Source organism: Folsomia candida, unplaced genomic scaffold (genome assembly GCF_002217175.1).
Source record: "Folsomia candida strain VU population unplaced genomic scaffold, ASM221717v1 Fcan01_Sc004, whole genome shotgun sequence".
Classification (NCBI taxonomy): domain Eukaryota; kingdom Metazoa; phylum Arthropoda; class Collembola; order Entomobryomorpha; family Isotomidae; genus Folsomia; species Folsomia candida.
The window spans coordinates 859,268-885,175 of NW_019091196.1; the positions used below are offsets into that span (position 1 = coordinate 859,268).

At 40.4% G+C, this 25,908-nt stretch overlaps 1 protein-coding gene across 9 annotated transcripts in view; it reads left to right on the forward strand.

The window, feature by feature from the left end:
* The first annotated feature begins 127 nt into the window (after nt 1-127).
* The window catches only part of LOC110849520 (protein Gawky), a 35,262-nt gene continuing 9,481 nt past the window's right edge, over nt 128-25,908 (forward strand). Inside the window, exons 1-17 of one of the 9 annotated variants that reach the window (XM_022096938.2) lie at nt 128-268; nt 383-1,840; nt 18,105-18,189; nt 18,579-18,990; nt 19,084-19,197; nt 19,494-19,778; nt 20,096-20,631; nt 20,707-20,740; nt 20,817-21,008; nt 21,079-21,309; nt 21,371-21,733; nt 21,818-22,076; nt 22,532-22,790; nt 23,237-23,503; nt 23,960-24,403; nt 24,768-25,139; nt 25,527-25,897. In XM_022096938.2, the coding sequence (XP_021952630.1) occupies nt 18,160-18,189; nt 18,579-18,990; nt 19,084-19,197; nt 19,494-19,778; nt 20,096-20,631; nt 20,707-20,740; nt 20,817-21,008; nt 21,079-21,309; nt 21,371-21,733; nt 21,818-22,076; nt 22,532-22,790; nt 23,237-23,503; nt 23,960-24,403; nt 24,768-25,139; nt 25,527-25,897 (4,169 nt within the window). In that variant the 5' untranslated portion in view covers nt 128-268; nt 383-1,840; nt 18,105-18,159. Of the gene's footprint in view, nt 269-382; nt 1,841-4,948; nt 6,541-18,104; nt 18,190-18,578; nt 18,991-19,083; nt 19,198-19,493; nt 19,779-20,095; nt 20,632-20,706; nt 20,741-20,816; nt 21,009-21,078; nt 21,310-21,370; nt 21,734-21,817; nt 22,077-22,531; nt 22,791-23,236; nt 23,504-23,959; nt 24,404-24,767; nt 25,140-25,526; nt 25,898-25,908 lie in introns of those variants that run through there. The other 8 variants (XM_035851185.1, XM_022096937.2, XM_035851184.1 and 5 more) reach the window with 8 other exon arrangements.

Genomic DNA, 25,908 nt, shown 5'->3' on the forward strand with positions numbered 1-25,908 from the left:
TCTCTCTGTTTTTGGGGCACGTTTAATTAATTAATTATTCGCCCAATTCGACACAAATTTTCGACATGATGCGTACCACCAATTCCTCCTCGGACCACGTTCTTTCCCCCGAAAGGACTGGATAAGCAAGTGGGACACATACTAAAACGAAGACAGGAGAGTTTTGGTGGAGTTTTGGACTGGAAATAAATAAATAAGTGAGATTTTAATCAACCAAAGATTGTGAGGTGACGACAAAGTTTTAAGGACTAATCGAGGTGATTTTTGGGTAAGCTGTTATCATATTAGATGCTCAGTTAGTTAGTTAATGAGATGAAATGAATTAATTAATCCAGCACATTTAACTAACTACACCAATTTACAATCTGTCATCTTCTTAAAGACCCGTGCCGTGCTGCCTGGCCTGGCCTGACCAGACGAGACGACGACTGATTGATTGCTTGATAAGCGTCGCCATCGCCGTCGCCGCTGCCATTTCTCCTTCTCGTCGCCATTGATTGGTCGCGCTGCTAAGTACGCTTGTCGCCATCCAGTTTGTCGTCGTCGTTTCGAACTCATCTCGAACCCACGACCACGACGACGAAGAAGATAAGAGAAACTCTGACTCAATTTTATGCATTGCATTTTACTGCTGCTGTTTATAGGCTGATCCCGTCTTGTCACTAGTGTACCTTCATTTATCGTGTTCATTAATAATTATCTGTGACACTAAAATAACTATAATCATTACAACATCATTATCATCAACATCACCTCAAAAAACCTCATCTCTTGACAAAGACTGTGTCTACAGAAGAAAAAAAAACAAACATTTTTTTGATCTTATACACAAATAATTGACTTCCAGTCAGTTTGTTAATTATACTCACTACTTGTCCTTAAAAAACACTTAACTAACATACCAAATATCAAGAGTTCAAAGGAAAGAAAGATTGTTATTTACTACTAATTAAGTAAGTCTTGAGATATAAAAAGTATTATTATTCGTAAAATAATTCAAAGAAAACTGTATTTATTTAATAATAATAATAATAATAGTGACCTGCTTAATTAATTAATTAATTACTGGACTGGACTTCTCAAGAAATCGTGTGCTCGAATCATCATTTAAAGTTTTAATAATAATTTAATTTAATTAAATCTCTGTCTCTGTACCACTTTAAGAAAATCCGGGTGATATTACTTACGACGACGACGAAGACGACAAAGTTCAAAAGTGGTGATTTTGCTCCTCCTCCTCCTCAATTAAGCAGATACAACTATTTATAAATACATAAATATCCATCTATATTTATCTATTTAGTATTACTAATAATTAAGCAGAATACTTATCGTCGACCTAATTAATTCTCAACTTTCCTCAGAAGATTGGTTATCGTCTGACTGTGAATCTGAACTGAATTTATCTTGTGCTGAGCTGAGATTCCTTAAAAAGTTGGGTAATTAAATGACATTTGACCCACGTAAATAAAACTACGGCCAATTAATTAATTAACAATCAAGTGATATATTTAACCAACGACGACTTTAGAAGAAGACAAGAGTGTGACATTGCTATTTACCAGCAGAGTGCCAATAATAATAATAGTAATAATTTTTTTGACGAAAGAAGAATAACTAACTTTTAATTATTAATTAATTGGTGTACCATTTAAGAGACGAGAAGAAAAGGGAGCTTTCCGTGCGGGATTAATAAGGAATCAATCACGTAAAAATAATCATCTCATCGCCAAATAAGAAGACGAAGACGAGACGACGACCCCTGCGCCTAACTGGATAATAAAGAGGAAGAAAGACGAATAATTGACCTCGTATATTCTAATCAAGCGATATTAATAAGGTAAGAGACACGTTTTATTAATTGGTAGTAGTTAATTAGGGTTTAATTAATTGCTAATTAAGGCTTAATTGTTAAGCATCATACAAATATCGACCACCACCACAACCAATGAAAATCGCACTAATTATTTTTCCAAAATACAAATTAAAATTAATAGAAATTCCAAGTCCGAATTGAGTCGCATATCTAAATTTAAGACAAGCTTGAATATCATGATGCCATGGCTTATGCATACAGTTTCCGAAAATCCGAATTGAGTGAGTCGCATAAATTTAAGATAAGATTGAATATCATCACGATACCATGCTTATCTGCACGTCATCACGTAAATTAGCAACTCCGCTCGATTTCTGTGTTTAGTTTATGTTATGCATATAATTTCCGAAAATCTGAATTAAGTCATCTCATCTAGTTCATAAATTTAAGATAAGCTTGAATATAATGATACCATGCTTATCATGACGTAAATTTCGGTATTTTAACAACCCGTCCCGTCTCTCTTTCTCTTGGCTGGTTTACTTTACCCAGATCCACTCTTCTATTTACTTATCCTCTGCATTCCCCACGTTCCAAAACTTGACCAAGTTTTCGTTTACCAACAAAGAGACCGACGAAAGGAAACCAAATCACCGAACCGAATTCGGGTTTCTTCTTTCTCGGGGTTGATTGGCTGCCTGCTGCTGCTCTGCTGTGATTACATTCTTACATTCGCTCTTCTTACTGCGTATCGGACGGGGGATACATTTTAGCCAAACCATGCGCACCGACCCTACCAACCAACCAGCTAAAAACTCCTCCATAGTCTAAGAAGGAAGTAGAATGGTAATGGTGGGAGAGGAGCCTAGTCGAGTGTGACCTTTTTCTTGACACAGTGGCCGCGGAAGGGTTTGGACAATGTCCCCACTGTTGTTCGATGTCCGCATCATTTGTCCACCTAATATAAACCCCTCTAATAGTAATGCCCCCACGGCTTCCGCGGTCAATATCTTCGGAGAAAGGTCGCTCCATGAAATCGGTGAAGTTTACCAATACAACAAAGTATTACGTAAAAGGGTGTCGTGTTCTCGCTCGGAACGGCACAAATGATCATTGGTTCACGTGTAAAAGCAACAGCTATTTATTTACGTACGAATCGCATGGTACTGATGATGATAATATGAATATGGGACACACTTATCTGGCTGGATAAGTGAGTGAAATTTCGCGTCGCGTGGGGGAGAAAAAGAAGACGTGGCATGATTTTTTTAAAGAAATGTTACGCCTCGTGTAAAAGCAACAGCTATTTATGTACGAATTGCATGGATTTTGTCCTTTTGATGATGATAATATGAATATGACGACACTTATCTGGCTGGATAAGTAAGTGAAAAATGTCATCTCGTGGGGAAAAAACATTTTTTAAAGAAATGCCATGCCACGCCACGAGACGGATGAGTTTTATGGTATGCATGGATTTGTACCTAGTTTGTAGTCCCGTCATGAAATATATTATTTACTACTTTTAACTCCTCTCTCTGGCTCTGTAAGTAAAATATATTTTGTGTTTTTTAGCCATTATATGAGAAGAGAGGAGCTAGGCGTGTAAAAAAGTAACTCGTTTTCATGTTATGTTATCCTCCTCTTTAAGCTGGCTGATTCCTCCTCTGGTTTAATAAGATGCAGACTTGGTTGGGTTCGTTCGTGATGTGAATAAAATGTTGTGTATTGTGGATGTGGAGGAGTTGGTTCGGCAGTGCATGTGTAGCTTATTATATACATGGTTTAATGGGTTTAGTTTAGTTAGTAGTTAGCTGGTTGGTGAGTGAGTCCATGTGAGTAAAGTAAAGTATGCAGCAAAAGTTGAATTGAATTTGGCGAGGAGAGTGGCCGCGGAGGGTGCAAGGGGGACATGTGGGGGCATTAATATTGTGTATTGGATAAGGGTTTAAATATAAGAGGGGGAGATGATGGGGACTTCGAATACCCTTGGGGACATTGTCCCTCCACTGCCCTAGCATACGCTTCCGCGGTGAGGACAGTGGCCAGGGAAGCTGTGGGGACATCTGGGGATGTTAACATTGTTTATAGGGGAGGGAGGGGTTTAAATAACATGGGGGACATGGAATACCCGTGGGGACATGGCCCCTCTGCCCTCATATCCACGCTTCCGCGGCAAGGGCCATGGCCAGGGAAGGTTGGGGGGACATTAATATTGTAGGGGGGTAGATAGCGAAGAGAGGGGTTTAAATAACATGGGGGACGTCAAATACCCCTGGGGACATTGTCCCCCTGTCCCCACCCACGCTCCCGCGGCCACTGGACGAGCTGCTGCTGCACGGGATAAAGTTTAGGTTTCATTTCAGTTGACAACATGATAGCCAAGTGCAGCCAGATATACATTGAGTTTTAGTTGGAGAAAGAATAAAGAAAGGTTGCTTGGTTGGATGGATGGATGGATAAAATGTATGCGCTTAGGTTCAGCTTCTGCTAAAGGGAACCACTTTTGGATGGAAGGATGGATGGAAACAAGCAGTTTTATACATACGTATAAAGACCTTTCAGTTAGTTAGCGTTGTTCGTTGGATTGGATATGATGACGATGATAGCCAAGTAAAAGGATGGATGGATGGATGAATTCTCTGCATGTATATAAGTACGTTACGTACATTACAACTCTTGCTTTAACCGAATAACCCAAAGTAAGTCAGCCTAAAGTAAGGGCGAGGTCGATTCACTCACCGTTTCTGAAACGAAATAATGAAATCTTCCCACAATTTGGGAACTTTTTAAGAAAAGAGAAAGCCTCATAGTCAAATTATCTTCTGGGGAGGAGAAAGTCCGAATTTTTTTTTCAAATTTACCCAGAAATTTTAGACCTAGCAAAATGCAACGATTCGTTTAAAGGAATCATTCCATCCTCGTTTTAACCCTTTCCTCCTTTCACTCTGTTGCTATGCTATGTCGCGTACCGTGGTATGAATCGACCCAAGCGTTTGAAGAGCATATCTCCTCCATTCTCTGAAAAATATATATATTCCCAAGTTACCCAATCCTGTTATGTCGTAGATGGATGTGTATATGTATGTACGTATATGTCGTAAAGTTCTCACCCTCCCTCCCTGTTGTCCCACCAACCAACCTCTCCCCCACTCCACTCCAATCCACGGCCCCACAAAACCTAAGCTATACCACCATCAATATTATTATGCCCAGGCAGGCAGCAGAGGCTTTTAACAGAAAATGCACACAAGCAGATCCTCTCTTTTGCCTCTATTCTACTTTAGTGGTGGAGAAGAAGAAGAGAGACGAGAAAAGAATCAGAATCAATACTAATATGGACAAGCCAAAGCCAAATACTTAACACAAAACAAAAAAACATGAAGATAATCTGGGCATAAGTTCACTTCACCCAAGAAGAAATTGACCAAAGTTGTATTCGAGAAGGGGGGTGGACAGTGGACTGGACGGACGTCTTTCCTGAAAAAAAAATAATAATAAAGCTACAAATCGAATCTCTGTACGCCGTATTAGAGAGAAGAGAGAGAGAGAGACGACTGAGCTCAAAAAAATTTGGGGGGGTTTTTGTGAAAATTTTGTGTTTTTTTTTCGGAGAGATCAAGAGTACAAGGAAAATAAAAATAGGACTAAATAATAAAATTCCTCCTGCTAAAAAAGAATGCCTAATATTACATGCCCTTATATATTCTCTCTGCTGATATTCGTCTAAGTCATATATATTTGAAAGTAAAGTAGGTTCCGAACCGATAAGAGAAGGGGTATGAAAAAAAGTGCTTAAAAAACAATATCTCAAACAAAACTTTGTTGTTCCACATACATCCAGAAGAGTGCTATTAATTAATTAAGACTAATAATTATCTTATCCCAGACTGATAACTCTGGTGTTGTTACCTTATCCATTTCTTGGTTATCATCGTTATCATCATCATCATCATCATCGAATTTCTCTCTTCGATATTAAATAACTCGCGCACAACTAACCTCATTGTTACGACAGAGTATTAAAAATTGTGGTGAAAAAGAAAGAAAGAAACACATAGATTTTTAATTTTTATGGAAAAGTATTTTAAAACTAGTTAATTAATTAAGTAATCTTGCCCGGAGGAGAAGAGAGACGAAGCCATTTACACTTATACAAAATTGATACTCATTCATCACTGATAAGCAAGGAAGAAGGAACTGCTGTGTTTTTTTTTCTGAAAAAAAATATCCAAAAAAGAACCCAGTCCAGATTTTGACATTAATCGTCCAATCCAAAAAATCCAGTGAGATAATTATTACTATATTGATAAAAAATATATATATATTTCTGTCTGTGTTCTCTCTATACAAAAAACAATTTTGAAAAAATATATTTTCTAGTTTTACTTTTTAGAGGAAAAGAAGAGAAAGACTTGTTTTTTTGATTTTGGGAGACTAAAAATATTACGATCTACATATGTACAAAAAAGATAGAAAAGAGTGACAAATAGTTACGTTACAACAATAATTAATTGGTGATATTTTGAAGAAGCTGACTTGGATAATTGATAATTGATGAGAGCTAAATAAGATTACTACTGCTAATAATTAATTAATTACTACTTGGGCTTTGATTGATATCGTGGATACTCTCCAAGTAGTATGTGAATACTGCTGCTAAAAAAAGTACTACCTCTCTACATACATAGATACATACACTGCATGGGAAGCAATATTGTAAGGTGAGTAAGTTTTCGGAAATTTATGCAAATTTTTTAGAAAAATATTGAGGTGTTTTTTTTTGTTTGGAGAAGATTAACGTATTTACGTAAGGAATTTTATAGGTTTTATTGCATATTTTTCTTGTTAGGGAATTTTGGCATTGTTTCGTCTGGAATTTTTGCATCTTAAAAAATACATGGTGCATACGTGGGTGTTTTATTATTAATTTTCAAAAGGTATGTTCCGCACTGTTTCTCACCAAAATTTTGATGAAAGAACAAACTTCAAATACATTTAGGAGGCTGTGATTTTTTTCAGTTCTGTAGGTTAACATTAACACTAGCAATAACTCATTAAAATTTACCTCGAAAAATATGCCAAAATTTACGACTTCATATCATTATCATCCGAAAACCGTTTTCCCCTGATGTCTTTCTTTAAGTTTCGAAACGAATAATAATCACTAAGGGTCAAGTCTGGACTGCTCGGGGTGTGGTTTGTGCAGGTAAAGCGATTTTCGTCTGCACTAACCCTCGCAAAAAGCCAGGTATGAGGAGGAGCGTTGTCGTCTAAAAAAAGGCCAACTCTATATTTTGACCCCACGTTTCTTTTCAACCGGAGGACGCAGCTCCTTCTGGGTACCTGCATACGCGGCCCCATTTATTGTAGTATTTCCAGCAATAAATTTTATAAGGAGGGGACCTTTGATATCCTTGAAAATGGTCATCAATTTTTTGTCAGATTTTTGCACTTTTCAATTCTCGGGCGGTGGCTACCCCTCCTGCTTCCATTGAGGGAATTATTATTTGGTCACCGGGTCATAATAGTAAACTCAGGTACCATATTTAGCTAATAAAATATTGAGCAGGTTCAAGTCTTCATTTAATAGGTTAAAATTGGCATTGCAAAAGTCGACTCGATCATGTTTTTGAGATGCCGAAAGCAATTTTCGTACCCAACGGACGGAATCCATTTTCATACCTAAGTCTTCAGTTAACATGGAACAAATTGCTGGTTTTGGAACACCCATCTCATCTGCTAAATAGGACAGTTTCAATCGCGGATCTCTCATTATTGGTTCTTCTAGTTTCCGGAGCCTTTCTGTGGAAGAAACGGATTTTGAGCGTCCTGGCGACTTTTTGCCCGAGACCTCGTTTCGCCATCATTTAAAATTATTAACCCAATTGAATTTGTGTTTTGTGTTGGGCAGTTTTCATCGTAAATTTTAAGCATTCAATCATAAATCTGCGACACGTATTGCCCATCCAGCATTAAAAATTAAATCACACTACGATATTTAATTTGCAAATCTAGCATTTTTTCCGTCGAGGTAAAGTTTGCCGATTTATTGCTAGTGTTTATGCTAACCCACAGAGCTGAAAAAAATCACAGCCTCCTAAATGTATTTGAAGTTTGTTATTTCATCAAAATTTTGGTCAGAAACACTGCGGAACATACCTTTTGAAAATCAATAATAAAACACCTACGTATTTTTAAGTTTTCGGAAATGTGTTTAAATTTTTAGAAAAATGTGGAGATTTTTCAACATGCAAGGAATTTTATATTGGGTACATTTTTCTTATTAGATGACGAATTTTGACATTGTTTCGTCTGGAATTTTTGCATCCTAACAAGACAAAGAATAAATGGTGCATAGTTCCAGGAGTTAAAATTTGTAGAAAAATATTTTGGTTTTCATTTTTTGTAATAGATTGACGTATTTATGTAGGGAATTTTATGTCGGGTTTTTATTACACCATTATTATTTTTCTTGCTAATTTTAGCATTGTTTCGTCTGGAATTTGTGCATCCTAAAAGGAATAAATGGTGCATATTTTTCATACTGTTTGAGTGAGGCGACAAAACAATATGCTGGAGTCAAATGGCAGTCGTTGTTTTTGTTTATTATTAATTGAGCCATGAGGAGGAGGAGGGGAATGAAAGAATTTGAAACAATTGGTGCGCATTGGCCGCGGAATCAGGGACAGGGGGGATTTCCCTCCCAGAAATTCGGCTAAACTCGTATATATCTTTCCATGTTAATAACTCCATCGTCCATTCCTTTGGTCCCCATATCCCCCCCCCCAACTTCCGCCGCCACTGCGTCTGCGTCGTCGTTTTACTTACACGACCAATTTATGCATGGTGCTGGAACTGGCACGATTTAAATTGTGATCATCACATTACTGAAGTGTTTCCCTCTGTTAAATTGGTAGTAACGGGGAGTGATTTGATGTATTGTATGTATGACAGTGGCCGCGGAAGCCGTGGGGACAGAGTCAGAGGACAATGTCCCCACGGTTATTCGGTGTCCCCATCATCTCCTCATGTTACATAAATCCCGCCCTCCCCTATCCTACAATGTTAATGTCCCCAGATGTCCCCACGGCCACTGATGTATTCATGGCGTAGCTGGAAATAAATGGCATGTTACGTTACTTACGTATTTACGTTGTTATTTCATTATCCGTTATTATTGTTGTTAGTTGTTGTACGTACAATAAGTGCCAAGTTTGGACGGACGGACTCGACTAATAATAACGGTAACATATAAACTAAATGGTACTTATGTACGTATTTATTTTGGTTTTTGATACGATGGCGATGCAGCATTCCGTATCTTTTTTATGATCACGAAAGAGGCAAGATTTAGATTGCACTTTGTACCAATAAAAAATAAATAAAATGGAGAGGAGATTGGATTGCAATAATAAAAGGCAGGATATTATAGCACAGCGCTGCCTGTGTCGCTCTATTGTTCTGTTACTTATTGCTGTACTATATAATTGTTACATATTTTTTTTAGGGTTGAGTTTACGTAGAGATTGCGAGATTGGTAGGTAGGGATTTACATATCTATGCAAATATATTTAGGAGAGGAGAGGAGAAGGAACGAATCTAAAATATGTATCGCAGATCGCTGTGTAGATGATCAGTGGCCGCGGAAGCCGTGGGGACATCTGGGGACGCTAACACTGTAGGATGGGGGGAGGGAGGGGTTTATATAAGATGGGGAGATGATGCGGGCATCGAACAACCGTGGGGACATTGTACCCGCGGTCACTGGTAGATGAAATGAGACGATGATGTTGAAATGGGCTACGTGTGTGCAGTTTAGTTTAACTCTGTGCATGTATTTATTATCTAACTAGCGTATAGCCCGGCCAAGGCCGGGTTCTAGAGTTCCAGTGGGGGGTGTGCCCAAAGCGAAAAATCCGTCATACTATACTTTAAATAATTCCCAGTGGAGACTTTGTCATACCACATACATACATCAGAGTGAGGGTTTGCCCAAGTCATACTGCATTTTAATTAATCTGGTCACAGTACAATTTGATTTCCCTCTGTGGGAGTAGTTGAATAGCTAATTACTTAAATTCCCGTCGCGTGGGAGTAACTGCATAGCTAACTATTTAAATTCCCACGCTCCCGTTAAGTTCCATAAACCCCGTTAACTTCTACAATTAACGCCAAGCTATTGACGGATTCGGATTCAGCGGCAAAAATACATTCGAATTGATGTGCGACATCACTAATAAGCCATATTTGGACACCACGGTCACGGCAAGGTCACGGGGGTCTCGCAGGTTGAAACCATTGGCGTTGGATTCACCGTCAAAAATACATTCGAATTGATATGCCACTCGCTGTGGGTGGAGTTTCTCAAACTAAAATAATTAATTAATAGTGTTTATCACGATCACTTATCATGATAACCACCATTGATGAGTGATGTATGTATGTGGGGTAGCAGTATGTACATGTTCATGCATGCATTCATTCATGCAGTATAGTGCATGCATGCAGTCGTCCGCTTCCTTCTTTGTCTCCTCTATGGGGCAACTTGCATTACGAAGACGGACCCAGGGACCCAGGGATCATACTAACACTTTATTAGAGTTGATAAGGAGTTGGAGTTGATGTGCATAATGTGCAACAAGAAGAGAAGGAAGAAGAAAACCTTATCTATTTACAGTTACTTCAGTATTTAGGGAGATAAATAGATGGGAGAAATTGTTATGAGAGAAGAATGCACGTGTTGTGAGAATGGGCTTCGTCGTTAAGGTGGTCGTGGTGGTATGGTGTGGTTGATTGGTTATTTAGGCAAATTAGGTGATCAAGTTAATAGTTAGTTATCAACAAAAGTTACCAACAAAAGTGCTCGCGTACATGGGGCAAAAGGTTGACAAATTTCAAGTCATTGTATAATGTATCAAAAAAGTTGAGTCAAAGTGAGATTAAGTTTTAATATGGAGTGGCCGCGGAAGCTGTGGGGACATCTGGGGACATTAGCATTGTAGGATAGGGGTAGGGAGGGGTTTATATAGCATTGGCGGATGATGATAGGAACATCGAATACCCTGTGGGGACATTGTCCCTCTGTTCCGCGGCCACTAGTTTTATTCTCCCAGTTTACTTTTTTTGGATGGACCTGCTCCTTTTGCTTGTGATTTAATGGCGTCAAGCCTGCATCGCATCCATGTAAATAAGTGTCGTCAAAAAAGAAGTCGCCATCATTAGGCCAAAAAAATAAAAGTCGAGCATATGATGGTGATAACAATGACGCAGGCGGTGGCGGCGGCGGCGGCGGTAGGGATTATGGAGAGAGAGAGAAAGAGGAGGAACAAGTTAGTTCGTTTTGGTGATGGTGACGAGGTGACACGATGCTGATGATGCTGGTTGGTGGTATGTGTGGTGCAGGTTGCATTCCTACTTGGTTTCATGGCGCAGTGCCAAAACCCTCCTGGAGAGCAAATCTTCCATGATGTTGCTTTTGCTTTGGGTAGAAATAGCAGACCTTTTTGGCTCGGGGTTTACTGTATGGTTGACTAAAAAACAGCATGTCACTTACTTATTTAGGAGGATATAATAATGATAATATGTATCTTTTTACGCTATGTCGAATGTCGTCGTCGTTGATGATGATAGTACAAGGAAAACTTGAAGTTTCTTTTTTGTTCCTGCATATTTTTCGACGCGGAATATGTGGAGAAACAGGGGCGGCGGAAGCAGGGGGACCCAGAAATTCAGGAAAATCGTATCTTACCCATGTTGATAAGTCCCACAATGATAATGTCCCCCCAATTCCGCCGTCACTGTGCCGAGAATATGAAGCATATTGTGATGCGACGTGACAGGGTGTGGAATTTACAAATGACTTGTTGCTGGCTGCCTGATTATCTATCACGAGAGGTTAGGTTAAATGCATGGCAAAATTCTGCGATGCGAGCTGGTTAAGGAAGAAAGAAGGTTAAGAATTAATTAGTGTCAGTCAATCAAAAGTAGGTGGAATGTAGCGAAATGAAAATGCAACCCCGCCATATTTTTAAGAAATTTACAGTTTGCCTTTTAGAAAAAAAAAGTAGTTGACGAGATGATATGATCGAGATTGAATTGAATAATATTATTGACTAGCAGACACATGATTAATGTCCCGACTTAAGCTGATTTAATCATCATACGTTCGTATTATCTTGTCAGCGGAGAGCATTTATCATTATCACTTTCTTCGCGTAAATAAATAGTGTGTGTGCATTTTAGTCGTGTTTCGTAATATGTAGAAAAATGGAGCTGATATTCGTTCAGTGGAGTCGAAGATATTAATGAATAAGTAACTGGGTTGACATTTGGCCTCGGATTTTAACTCTGTTTTCTGTCTCTGAATGCGAATGAGTCGTATGTGTAATGGTCCGACAGGACAGTGATGAATAAATGTCATTATTTTGAGGCGATTAGAGGACCATAAAGTTCCAAAGTCTTCACTACATTTTAAGCGTCTTGTTTTGCTTGCGGGATGAGATGACTGCGAATTAAGAGAGGGGAGATAATTACATATTGATAAACATTAGTCCACGTCCACATTTAGCACAATGTTTGTTGCCATTTGTTTGTGTAGTAAAGTAATGTGTGTGGGTAGATTTAGGATTTAGCTGGGATTTGGTAATCAAGAGGAGGAATTGGAAGATGAGGATCAGTGGCCGCGGAAGGACAGAGGGACAATGTCCCCACGGTTATTCGATGTCCGGATCATCCGCCTATGTTATACAAACCCGTCCCTCCTCTATCCGGCAATGTTTATGTCCCCACAGCTTCCGCGGCATCTGATGATGATCATTTTGTGTCTACGGAGTCAACGAGCCAGCTAAAATGGGATGAATTAAAGAGCGATAAAACCATGCAAATCAGTCCCCGTCGGACTAAATTAGTGACGATGATGATGTCGAATCCAGTAATTAATGACAATAGAGAGAGGTGACAGGGAGGGAATAATACATATAATTTCGGGGAGTGTGTATAGGGATTTGTATGTAATTTGCATATTTAATCGACTTTCGACTCGATGAGCAGGAGGTGAAAGGAAGGAGATTTCTTGTCGCATGAATATGGGCGAAATAAATAAATGAGTTTGAATTCCGGCCTTTACAGATATTTCATTTATTTATTCGGTGAGTGGAAATGAGGTGAAGGCTGAATAATAAATACTAAATTATTCCACTGTTTCATTTTCATTTTCATACGTGTAATCGTAAACTCGGGTTGGTGCTCAGGGGCCGCGGGGGCATATGAGGGGACGTTAACACTGTTTTTGGATAGGGGAGGGAGGGGTTTTTTTGGTTATATAACTTGGGCACATCGAGTAATCGTGGGGACATTGTCCCCTTGGCTCCACACTTCCGCGGCCACTGGTTGATCCTTACATTTCTAATGCATACTCCTGGTAAATTTTGGATTATTGTATGTGGAAATTTATTTATTTTGTCGTTCTCAGAAGAGAAGTTTTGTGTTAATAAGAGGAAAATGTGGCGGTGGTTAAATTGGATCGTTGGTTGGTTTGGTTTGATGGCAATTAAAATTTCCTAGTTAAAATAAAATGACCCTAAAATTTATAACTAACTATGTATCCGTTGTAAAAGTGTGATTTTTTAAGCCTTAAAATTTGTTCTTGTTTATCATTTAACCCTTTTCTGCATATAAAATGGATGGTAGGTGTCTGCCTGCCGTGATTGTGGTGGTCCTCCTGTGGTGCTACCATTCATAAATTAGGCGCATATTTTTTTATTCCATGTATTTTATTTCTGCAACGGCGGATTTCTGGTTAATTACCAGACTGCCAAGAGAGAACGACAACTAGTCGACGATGACATTGCTGGTTGTTTGGTTGCTGCGGCATTTTAAAAGGAGAGACGAGACACCAGAATTTTTTTAATAGCTTTTAACCCTTCCTTTAAAATTTAAAATTCCCTGCTGATTTCTTGGGGTTAGGAATCATTTACCTTTTTGGCTTTTAAATTTTGTACTTAACGAATGCATTTTGAAAAGAGTTGTTATTGTTGTTATTGTTAAGAAAAGGGTTTAAATTTTTGGGGACAGGATTTTAAGCCTGTGAGAAATGGCACTTGGCACTTTGTTTAATTTTATTTTAATAGAACTGGTTATTAAGTGGGTAAAGTAAGTAAAATTAGACAGAAGTACTTAAGGCGACATAAAAGGGTCAGAAAAAAGGGTACACAATTTTGGAAGGAAGAATGTCATGTTGTAAATACCCAGACCACTCTGGTTAAGTTAATTATGCACAAAATGGAATAAAATGTCGCTCTTTTTTATTTTATTACACTTTGTCAACTCTTTTTAATTGCTGGCTGGCAGTGGTCCTGAACTTATTAATAGTGGAATAATAAACATGCAAGGAGAAGTTTCTTATACCGCATTGATTGCATAACACTGCAATTTTATTTTAGTGATTAATTGGTTATTATATGGATCATGAACTCTTATATCACATCACATATTTTGGCGTACATTTTTTTAAATGGATTGCATGTAAAAAAGAGAGACGAGAATTAAACAGACTTGCTTCACGATTACATAGCAGCAGCAAGTAAAAGGTTTTACCTTGAGTTGTGCATTGAACTTATTTCACTTTATACCTGAGAAGCAGAAGCAAGAAGTTGCTACTCCTAGTAAAAACTACTACTGTTCTTGGCTTAGCAATCCAACCCAATCCACGGATGGATGGATGGATGGACGGGTTTCTTATGTAGACACATAAGTCTCAAGAAGATTCTTCAGTTTCATCTTTGTACTTTGTATATAGTAAGTAAGATGCGTTGCTTGCAGACTTGCCCGTGGCGTGGCTGTAAGAAATGCCATGTCTCTAAGGAAGATGCAACATTACATTATGTATTCTTAAGATTTATAATACTGACCACGTCCACCGAGTCCGAGTGGAATGGTCTTCAGTACATATGACGGATTGGATAACAAACGCCAAGATTTTTGGTCTGGCTAGCTGTTGGTTTTATATAACGTGTGACGAAGATGACTGGTTTGGTTTTGTTTGAAAATCACTTTTGGATACATTTTTGAGACGAGACTTTCTCTATGATTTGCATGCAATTGCAGTGCAGTTGTTACAGCGTCTGTATGTGTGCATTCTTTGGGCCTGATTTTTATTATATTTTGGGTCCCATTGTTGTCATCGAATGGTTGGGGATGAAAAAGGTTCCCGTTTTGTGTCAGTCTCTGGGTACCTTTCTTTTCTTTGGATTTATTATTATTTGGGTGCATCTGCTGCTAGTCATAAAAGGAAGGAACAAGTTTCAACAATAATTAAGAGCAAGAAAAGAAGGGTCCTTTTTATAAATAAGAAGTAGAGAGAGCTGAGGTTGAGGTTGTTGAGGTCCTTGGACTGGACCGTTTTGTTATTCATTATTCCGCCCGAGGTGAGTTACTGCGTAGGAGAAGGAATAAGGGCTTTCTGGGTCCCTTGGATTTTAGGAGACCTTGAGGCTGCCTACTTGAATTTGGATTTAAAGAAAGTTTCCTTGAGAGTTGAGGTGGCGTGACATGAAATGAAATTGTATGGACTTGAAGAAGACGGCTCAGGCTTATCTTAATGTTCGTGACGTTTCTTGACGATCGATTGACTTGACCAACAACAATGTGCCGATAAAGTATTGATTGATTTTTCTGACTATTGCAAATTGAAGGAGGGCGGAGGACGAGAAGGCAGCAGTGGCGGCGGAAGTGGGGGACAGGGGGACATTGTTCCCTCAGAAATTCTGAAAAATCATATCTTCGTCATATTAATAAGCCCCTCCTTTTTACAATGCTAATGTCCCCCCATATGTCCCTCCTCCAACTTCCGCCGCCACTGGAAGTCAGAGTGAAAATAATATATTTAATATTTATTTGCTTCCTCTCAAGTAGAAATATCTAGATGAAATTGCACCAGATAAGAGAAGACTATTGGTTTGGTTGGTGTAGATAGGCACGTAAAATATGCATTATTAATATTTGTACACAAAAGAGAGAGAGAGAAGTGGCTTGGCTATTTCGAGAGGGGGAAGAAAAGTGTTGGTGTGGTGTCTTTAATGAAGAATACATAAATAATTCAAGGAAATATTAAAATCAATCAGAATTTCCGATATGTTCTCTAACAAATAATATTGTTCTTCTTCTTATTTCTTCGCATGTTAGCGTCTTATCGTGCATGCAGTAGTCAGGCAGTTATTCATTATTAATCAGATTCTCATGTTTTTCGAGTACTGTAAGACTGTAATGTACTCGTGATGGTAAAAAGTAAACAGTGGTGACGAAGAAGAAGAGGGGGGAATTTTTGGTAGTGTTTCGGGTGCAAGTATTTTTAATAACCACGTGCAGGAAATAAGGGGGAGAAAGTGTTTTTTTTGCAGGTGAATATTTTGACCTGTGCAAGAAATTAAAAGTGCAAAAAACTACGTCCCGCGGCTATATTTCATACAGCGCGTGGGTAAAATGGCGCATATTTCTTGCACTTTCTCCCAGTTTCTTGCACCTCGCATTTCTCACGTTGCTTACTTTGCATTGCAAGACCAGTGTACCAAACCCGTAAGAAACGAAACCCTGATTATTTTATTATTCTGACAAAACAACTCTGTATGTGCCACCAAATTCTATTTTTTGTTTGTTTGTTTTATACATTTACATAAATTGAAATGGTCTCTTCTGGACTTTGTGCTGGAAGGAACAAAATCGATAAAAGTGATCGATCTTTTGTTTAAATATTTTGAAAGGAAAGGAAGAGAAATGACTGGATTTCATTATTATTTAGGTTTGATTTTAAGATATTGATCGTCGTATCAATAATAAATATAGATTGTAATTAGTAATTAGGACAACTCCACATGAATTATTCGGTACAAATGTACATATGCATGCGTGATAGAGAGTCTGTCCAGTTGACTGATTATATTTATGAACTTTCCATAAGTCGAGTGGGTTGTACGTGCACAGTGACCGCGGATGTCGTGGGGACATCTGGGGACATTAACATTGTAGGATGGGGGGAGGGAGGGGATTAAATAACACGGAGAGATGATGGAGACATTGAACAACCGGGGGGACATTGTCCCTCTGTCCGTCCTCACCCATGCTTCCGCGGTCACTGCATAAAAGTATGTTATACTCGTGGAATCAGTGGCTGCGGAAGCCGTGGGGACATCTGGGGACATTAACATTGTAGGATGGGGGTAGGGAGTGGTTTGTATATGGGAAGATTATGGGGACATATGTCCCTCTGTCCCCACCCACTCTTCCGCGGCCACTGGTTGACGTGGATTTTATTTATTTTGAGGAAAATGTGGGAGCGAAATTGTGTAGACTGTAGATTTATTGCAATCTCTTCTTTTCAATATGCAGCCTAGACCACTTGACTGATTTTTTTATCCAACCCAACCCAACAACTGTTGCACTTCATTTGTGCATGCATGCAAATTATGAGGAGGATGAAAAATAATATATAAATATGGCCACGACTGTTGGATTACGGCCGGAGTGCCATTATTTTTATCAAATGAAGAGAGAACGAGGAATCAAAATGTGATAACAAAATTCAGTTTGGTCTGGTTCTCGGTCTGATTGGGTAACTAAATATGTAGCAGTAGAGCAGTTAAAAGTTAATAAGTAACAGAAAGTTGGTGATTATCAAAGGGCGGATAAGTATGTATTTATTTTCAAATTTTTTAGACGACAGAGGGTCAAATTTTGTGGGTGTGTTCTCTAACTCGTAGAGATCGCAAAAATTTCGAAATATTTTTACATATCGGTACATATTAGATTTTTGGACATAGGTATCAATGTTTCCGCTATTATTTGAAAAATATGGAAATGTTTTAGCTATTTTTTAGAAATATATATATATTTTATAAAGATTTTGGGAGAATTTTTTTACAAAAAAATCCAGAACAGTACATTATGTACAGGTTTTGTGAAAATTCTTATGTTTTTCGTGAATATTTTGGTTCTTTTTTTGTAAATTCATATCCACCCTCTGGTCATGAATATAGATTATCAATTTCGAACATATTTTGGCGTTTTTTCATGCATATAAAATACATATTTCAACAATTTTTCGCACTTAAATACATATCCTCGGTCTGATCACGATAGATATATGTTACCGAGAGAGAGGAGGAGGAGGAGAGTAGATAAGCGCGCATCCAGTAGTTGTTGTTGTGGTGGTGGTGCAGTGGTGGTTTGGCGATAAGTTGCTTACTATTTACCCAGTGAAATTGACCGACCGTATGTTTTTATTTGCTTGCAGTTATAGTCCAAAACTATCGATTCGTGCTGTGTCAGAATGCGTCACAACGTTCACAATGCCTCTTAATACAATCGTAGTCAATCAGGTGAGTGTCAACAATACGAAGAAGCGGTATTTATACTCTTAGAAATCCGGTGGCAAACAGTTAAGTGGTTGGTATTGATGATGAGTAATTTCTCGGTATTAGAGTTTTACCAGTTCGGTAAGAAATTTGTACGGACCGGTGTAAATAAATTTGAATATCAACTTTAAAACCGAGAAATCAATCAATTTCTCGGTGATTTCTCGGTGTTAAAGTTGGTATTAAAATTATTTATATCGGTCCGTACCGAACTGGTCAAACTTTAATACCAAACGGTAGAAATCACTTATCATCAATGGCACTTTAATATCGTTTGGTATTAGTTTGTTACCGGATTTCTAAGAGTGTCCCGTAAATAATATGGTGCCTAAAATTTGTTATTGTTTTTGCAGGGTGATTTCCAAACCAATGTGCCAGAAGGCAATAGCGTACAAGAAATTATCCTTCCTTCTCCTACACGGACAACAAATAAGTTATCACTTTCTTCTGACCCTCCTTCATGGACTGAGACTCTTCTCGTGGGTGGAACCGTAGTAGAAGACGAATCCTCATCCTTATTACTGTCATGTCGGCCATCTTCACCGGGATCATCACCCGGAGGATCCCTCATTATTTCTACGCCCACTCATTGTGCTGAAGACAACAAAGATAATTCCCGTGCAAATCTAGGTTTAAGTCCTCCCACCCAAGTGCCTAGCCCGTCTTCCTCAGCAGCAGCACAAGTTATTATGACCACGATGAATATGCCGAGTTCCGGCCCGGTGACGACAAAGACGATGAATGAATCTGATGATGGAAGCCAAGGTGAGGGTTGGACGGGTTGAAATTGGGGAAAATTTTAATTAATTTTTAATTGGGACAAATTTTTTACTAATTAAATTCTACTTGTGTTAACAGGTTGTGATCTCGGAGGCTTTACCGTAGCTTCGAACAAAGGTTGGGGCCTTTCCGCCGGCTCCGGACTACGTGGCGGTGGTCTCAACTCGCTCAACAATGGAACTTCCGGCTGGGGTGCGGTTTGCATTGATTTAGTGGGATTTGTACACTGTTAGAAATCCAGTGGTAAAATAATTAATACCAGGCGGTATTCATGTATATTGTGGGGTTGATAAATAGTAGCTCGGTATTGAAAGTTTTACTATGTCGGTAGCGAATTTGTACGGACTGGTATACAACTTTAATACCAAGCGGTAGCAACTTTAATGCCGAGAAATCAATACCTGCCTAACTATACTAGATTTCTAACAGTGTAATCAGCCAATTTAAGCGAAATGCTTAACTAACAATTATGCAAATTTCTGTTGTAGGTGCGCCCCCCACAAATCCGAATGCAGCGTCCGGCTGGGGCACTCCCCCCGGCCCTGGCGCCCCTGGAAATAACCCTGCGCAAGGTGGACCTCATACCGGGAATCCGGTGGGACTTCAAGGAGGTGGTGGTGGTGCTCCATGCTCGTCGTCTTCCTCATCCTCTCCACCCGGAAATTTATTGACCGGGAACAATAACCACCAACAAGGCGGATCAAATCAGTGGGCTTCAAACTCTCCCAATCGTAATAATAATCCTAGTCAAAATGGGCAACAAAATATTTCTGGTAGATTATAGAATATAATTTAAAAAATCCCCCATAAAAATTCAAAATTCGAATGTTTTTACAACATTTTAAAAATTTGTGTCTAAAAAAGACAAAAATCCCTACACATTCACGCGTGGGTTCGATTTGTGGTGCAAGCGTTGGCCGGGAAGCCCTTGTTTTTGGGGTCCGTTTTGTACGAACTGTTTGAATTTTCCGGGATTTATTCCCCCCGTTTAAAAAAAAACAGAAATCGAACCCGCGCATTCACACTTATTTTTATCATGACTCGATTTGTAAAGCTTTGCTTCATGTATGCAATTTTTTGGATTGGACAGGATCTCAAATTAATAACAATCCAAACGGAAATGCAAGCGGAGGCGGTGGTCCTTCCCAACTGCCCATGCCCCCCGTTGGGAGTGGCTCTTCTTCATCCGCCGCAATGCAACTGAATAATCAGAACAACATGAACCCGAATTCTCAGCAGCAAGGAGGCATCATCCCGATCGGTGGTGGAGGAAATCCTTCCGTGGGAATCCCCTCATCAGGCTCCTCCTGGGCCCAAGCAGCCGGCAAGTCTCTACAAGCTAGTGGTGGTGGTGGTGGGGGTGGTGTTGGTGTTGTTGGTGGTGGTGGTGGTTCACTTCTTGGTGGTGGGTCTGGGTGCACTTCTAACTCGAATCCCAATCAACCCGGCAATTCTTCTATAGGCTCCAATTCTTCCTCCTCGTCATCCTCTGGCGGTGGGGGTGTGGCCGCTCAGACGTCTGGCGCTCCTGCTGCGGCCGGTGGTGCATCGAGCGTGACGAGCAAGCAGATCGAACAACTCAACAGCATGAGAGAGGCGTTGTTCAGTCATGATGGATGGGGTGGGGTGAGTAGAAAGAAGAATAAACAAGGTGTGTGTGGGGAAGGTGTGTTATAATAATTGTGCTTTTTTCTTTTGTAGAACGTGAATCAAGACTCAACCTGGGACATTCCTGGTAAATATAGGATTCTAGTGTGATTTTAAATAAATGGTTAAAAAATTTACTCAAAATTTCTACTAAATTGTGTCAGGTTCTCCAGAGCCAACTCATAAAGACTTGGGCGGTGGACAGATGTCCGCCCCGGCAGGAACGAACGTGTGGAAAGTCAACGTGAACAATGGGACTGATCTTTGGGAGGCAAACCTCCGAAATGGGGGTGCTCCCACGGTGGCACCCGTCGTCCAGAAGGCGCCCTGGGGACATACTCCCTCCAATAATATTGGTGCGTGGAGGAGGAGAAATTTTCTTATCAACTAACTTAATATTAATGGATTTTAATACATTGTTTTTAGGAGGAACATGGGGTGAGGAGGATGACGGAAGTGGTGAATCTGCCAGCGTGTGGTCCGGTCCTTCCGGAGGGCCTGGTCAAGGTCCAGTTAATAATAACAGCTCTGGCGGATCTGGCGGAAGCGGGGGCGGTGGCGCTGGTGCGAGCGGTTGGATGAATAATGGACCCCAGCAACAAGTCGGACCTGGACGTGGTGGCGGGGATGGAAATGGAATGTGGAATTCTGCCCCAAGTAAGATTCATAACATTGAAAAAATAGTGGATAGACTTTAATTTGTTGGCTTTGTTAACAGTGAAAAAGGAACAGTCCGAATGGGACCGTAGCGGCGGTGGGGGTGGTGGTCGCCCCATTGATTCTCGCGGACATTTAGGCGGCGGTGGACTTGGCGGAGTTGGTCCTGATTCCCGCAACGTTGTGGGTGGAATTGGCGGTGGTGGCGTCGTCGGAATGGTCAGTGGACACGAGAACAGCCACAATAGTCACAATGCCGTGCGAGGCGGTTGGGACAATGATGTACGAGGTGGTGGCGGCGGTGGAGGAAGGAGCAATCTTGACGGTGGAAATCCAGGCATGTGGAACAAACCGCAAGTCCAAGTTCAGCAGCAGCAACAACCCCCACTCCAACAGCAAGGTGGCGGATGGGGTGGACCAGGAGGTGAGGAAACTCGTAATAATAATACATAATTAGTACTTAAGTTTATGCTAATTTATTTATCGTGCGTTTTTTTTATTGGCGCAGGACACTCTGGTCTCGGTGGAATGGGCGGTGGCGGGATGAAACCTGACAAAGGGCCCGGCTCATCTGGATGGGACGATGTTTCTCCCACGACGCAGAGACGCCCAGTCCCCAACATTCCGAACTATGACGATGGCACTGCTGTCTGGGGAGGTGGCGGTGGTCCACAACAACAGCATCCCGGCGTTCGAGGAATGCCGCCAGGTCGGGGTGGCATGCCGAATAAGATGGATGATGCTCCAGTTGGATGGGGTGCAAACAGGTAATTTTTTAGACACACGAGTAATTACAGAGGCGGGGAAAATACTTTATTAAAAACCCTGCATTTTGAGCTCCGTTCTTCCCAGGGTTTGGATTTCCAGGACTGTTACACCCACAAAAGGACGAGAATCTACGTGCGGAAGGCAGCAACCAGACGAAAATTTGTGTTTTGCGAAGAAATTCGGTGTTTATCGCTGACAAAATACATTGTTTTTATATTTTTAAAAATCTAAAGTATTTTGAGAGCAATGAAAAGTTAATTTCTTCACAACACCTTTATTTTCGTACTCCTACTGAGTTATCCACGTAGATTCTCGTCTTTTTGTGGGTGCAACAACCCAACTCTGGGAATAAGGGAGCTCAAAATGCTATATTTTGGAAAACATTTTTCTCACCCCTGATAAATTAATAAATAAATCTGTCAATGTGACACTGGATGATACTTTCTTCTTTCAGAAGTAACGGATGGTCCGGCCCCGACGGTCCAGGCGGTGACCTTGGTGGTTTTAACGGCGGTCGTGGCGGTGGAGGTGGATGGGAAGACAAATCCATCGGCTCATGGGGTGAACCTCCCTCCATGCAGCAGCAACAACAACAAGGCGGCAACTCTCAGTGGGGCGGTAAACCTAAAACCCCCACCAACAATCCTTCCAGCTGGGGGGATGATGGCGGCATTGTGGACACATCAAATTGGGGCGCTCCTCCTAAAAATTCCGTACGTCACTCTTTTTCTCCCTTATTCATTAATTTCCAGCTAATAATAATCTCGTCGTCGTTTCCTTTAACTTATTAATTTCCGCTAAACACAAAAGTTGTAAAATTTCATAACAATAATTTGTATCCTTATCATTTACTTAATTTATTTTGGCGGTGATGGTGTTTACCAAATAATTTGCAAATATTTGTACATTTATTTTGCCATAATTATTTATAATTTTCTTTCTTTTAGTACCTTTTAATTTTGCTGAATAGCTACTTAAATATCCGCAAACTAGTAGAGTCTCAGTCTCACACACGCACCTACCAAAATCAATCAATCAATAGAAATTAATATGGCAAAAGTTAATTTATTATCATTTTTTATTAATTTGATTTTGTTTGTTGTGCTCGTTCTTCTCTCCTTTTGGACCAAACTCTTGACACTGAATTGACTGACCACAGAATTCGAACGCGACGTCCTCCTCTTCCACGATAAGCTCGAGTAGATACTGTAACGGTAGTCCCAATAATAATAACAACAATTCGATGTCCAATTCCTCCTCCTCCTCCGCGAACGGCATGGGTCTCAAGGAAGCCGCCTACTGGGCCGCACAAGCTAATAGTCACGCTAACAATGGTGGAAATCGCGGATACAACTCCTCCTCCTCTTCCTCCTCGAACAACAACAACATTTTGAAAAACCTCCAAGATTTTGGAGGATATAACAAGGTCAGAAGAACTAAAAGAGTGTGACGCACGCACGCACATCGGCGAAAATTCCTGTTTGTCGCTGTGTAGAAAATTTTGTGTTGTCCGGCCTTGTGTGTAAAATTATTAACAAAACTTGTCCAATTTTTAACACGGAATGCAAAAAAGAAGGGCGACGACGATTATTTAAGAGATTTAAACACGTGGTGTTTGTTAACTTCTTTTTCTGTGTGGCGTTAGTTAATAATAATATTGATTGATTATGGCTTTTTAAATTACATAATTGCTTTGTTTAAATGGTGGTGGATTTTAAAATGGGAATGCTTTTTTATGGCTTTTTTTGGTTTTTCTAAAAAGTTTTATGGAAATTTTGCTTGTTTTTTTTGTGATTAATTAACCCCGTTGAAATTAAGGTTTTATAAGGGAGGAGGTTGATCATGTTACGTTGAAATCTAAAATGAGTGCCCTTTCGTCTAGAAGGAAGACATGGAGCTCGCCCTGCGCGCCTCGCACATGAACCTTTCCGACGCCATAGATTCCTTGGACGGGGGACGTGGCGTGGTGCCGGTGGGGCCGGGTGGGATGGAGCCTCCATTGTGGGGTGGACCTTCAACTGGATCTGGAATGCCGGGACGACACGGTCGCCTTCCTGGTGGCGGACCACCCGTAGTGGATCATGATTTTGACCTTGGCGTCGGTGGTCCCATGGGAATGGGTGGACCTCCGCCCCAGCAACGATACGGGGTTCCGAACCCCAAAGGATTCTCCGGCAGTGGGGGTGGAAACTCACTGATGAACAATGTAGGGAACAACCCAGCTAGTCTTGGGGGCGGTGGGGGTGGTGGAAGTATTAATCCGACCTTGTTGCAACGGATCTTGAATCAACAGCAGCAACAACAAGGCCCCAATAATCCACAAGCGGTAATATATTTAGTAAATAAAATTGATGGGGTGTGGTTTGAACTCGTGTCAATATTTTGGAAATTGTGGGATGAAATTAGTCGATTTTTGGCGACATAATACGGAGTTAGTAAATCTGCGTTTTCAAGATTTCAGTAACTTTTCCTCTCTGAGGTTAAAATTTTCAGAAAAATTTTTAGAGGAGAGCCAATAAAGAGTGATTTCAAAATCGGCTCCGGAAATTTAGAGATAGGAAAAGTTACGGAAATTTATAAAAACAAAGATTTGCTAATTGCCTAATAATTTATAAATTTTAAATATTGACGCGAGTACGTCCACGGTTATTTTGGTGGGATCGTTTGTTTCATATTTTCCCCCTGTCCAGGGCCGACTTCAGCCGAACAATGGTGGCGGCGGATCACAAGGTGGTGGTGGTGGGAGCTCTGGTGGAGGTGCGTTCCCTCCCTTCAACAAGTCTGTGACCGTTTTGGTCCAACAAATCCAAATGGCTGTGCAAGCGGGCTACCTCTCCAACCAGATTTTGGCTCATCCCCTCCCCCCGCAAAGTCTCGTCCTTCTCAACTCGCTCCTCCAGCATATCAAAAGCTTCCAAATCCTGACACAGGCTCAGCAACAAATGGGGAACTCAAACTCACCCAGCGCGCTCCAACTTTCTGTCCAGATTACAAAGACGAAGCAAAACATTCACAATTTGCATAATCAGATCGCAGCGCAACAAGCGCATCATGCCAAACAGGTGGGAAAAGTGGAATAATTAATTTTATGCAAAATCAGAAAATTTTTACTCATTTTTCGGCTCTGGGAATTTATTTTAAAATTCTGGACGACAAATTTATAGAGCGTGTCGTTCCCAATTTTTTAAAATATACACTCCATATTTTGACACTTTTTGAAGGAGATTTCAAGTTTAAGAAGCCTTCAGAAAAATTAGAACTAATCAAAGTCCCTAGAAAAACTCGACGCGATTCCATCAATCAACTCGCTGACTACAAATTCATCGTCCAGAATTTTAAAACAAATTCCCAGAGCAGAGAAATTATTAAAACTGTATTAATTTTAACGATTTATTTGTCTTACATATAATAGTTTTTATAATGACATATCCTTAATTTCACCTTTACAGCAACACCATCACGGCGGTGGTGGTCCTGGTGGTGGAAATGATTTCATGAAGGCTGGCGGCGGTCCTCCTCTGATCAGTGGAGGCGGCGACGGTCGTGGTGGGGGTGGTCCCGGCGGAAATTTGATGGATCCCCTCGGCTCTTTCGGATCCGACTTCCTCCTCAATAATAAAGACGGCGGTGGACCTCCACACCAGCAGCAACAGCAACCACAATCCAGACTGAGCCAGTGGACCAAGATTCCATCCATGGAGAAGGAAGAGGTCGGTGGGGGCAATCAGGGTGGAGATTTCTCACGAGCACCCGGCCCACAAAGTGGCAATGGGGGAAGTGGACTTAAGAATAACTCGAGCTTGATTCTTGGCCCGTCAGAGTGAGTATTAT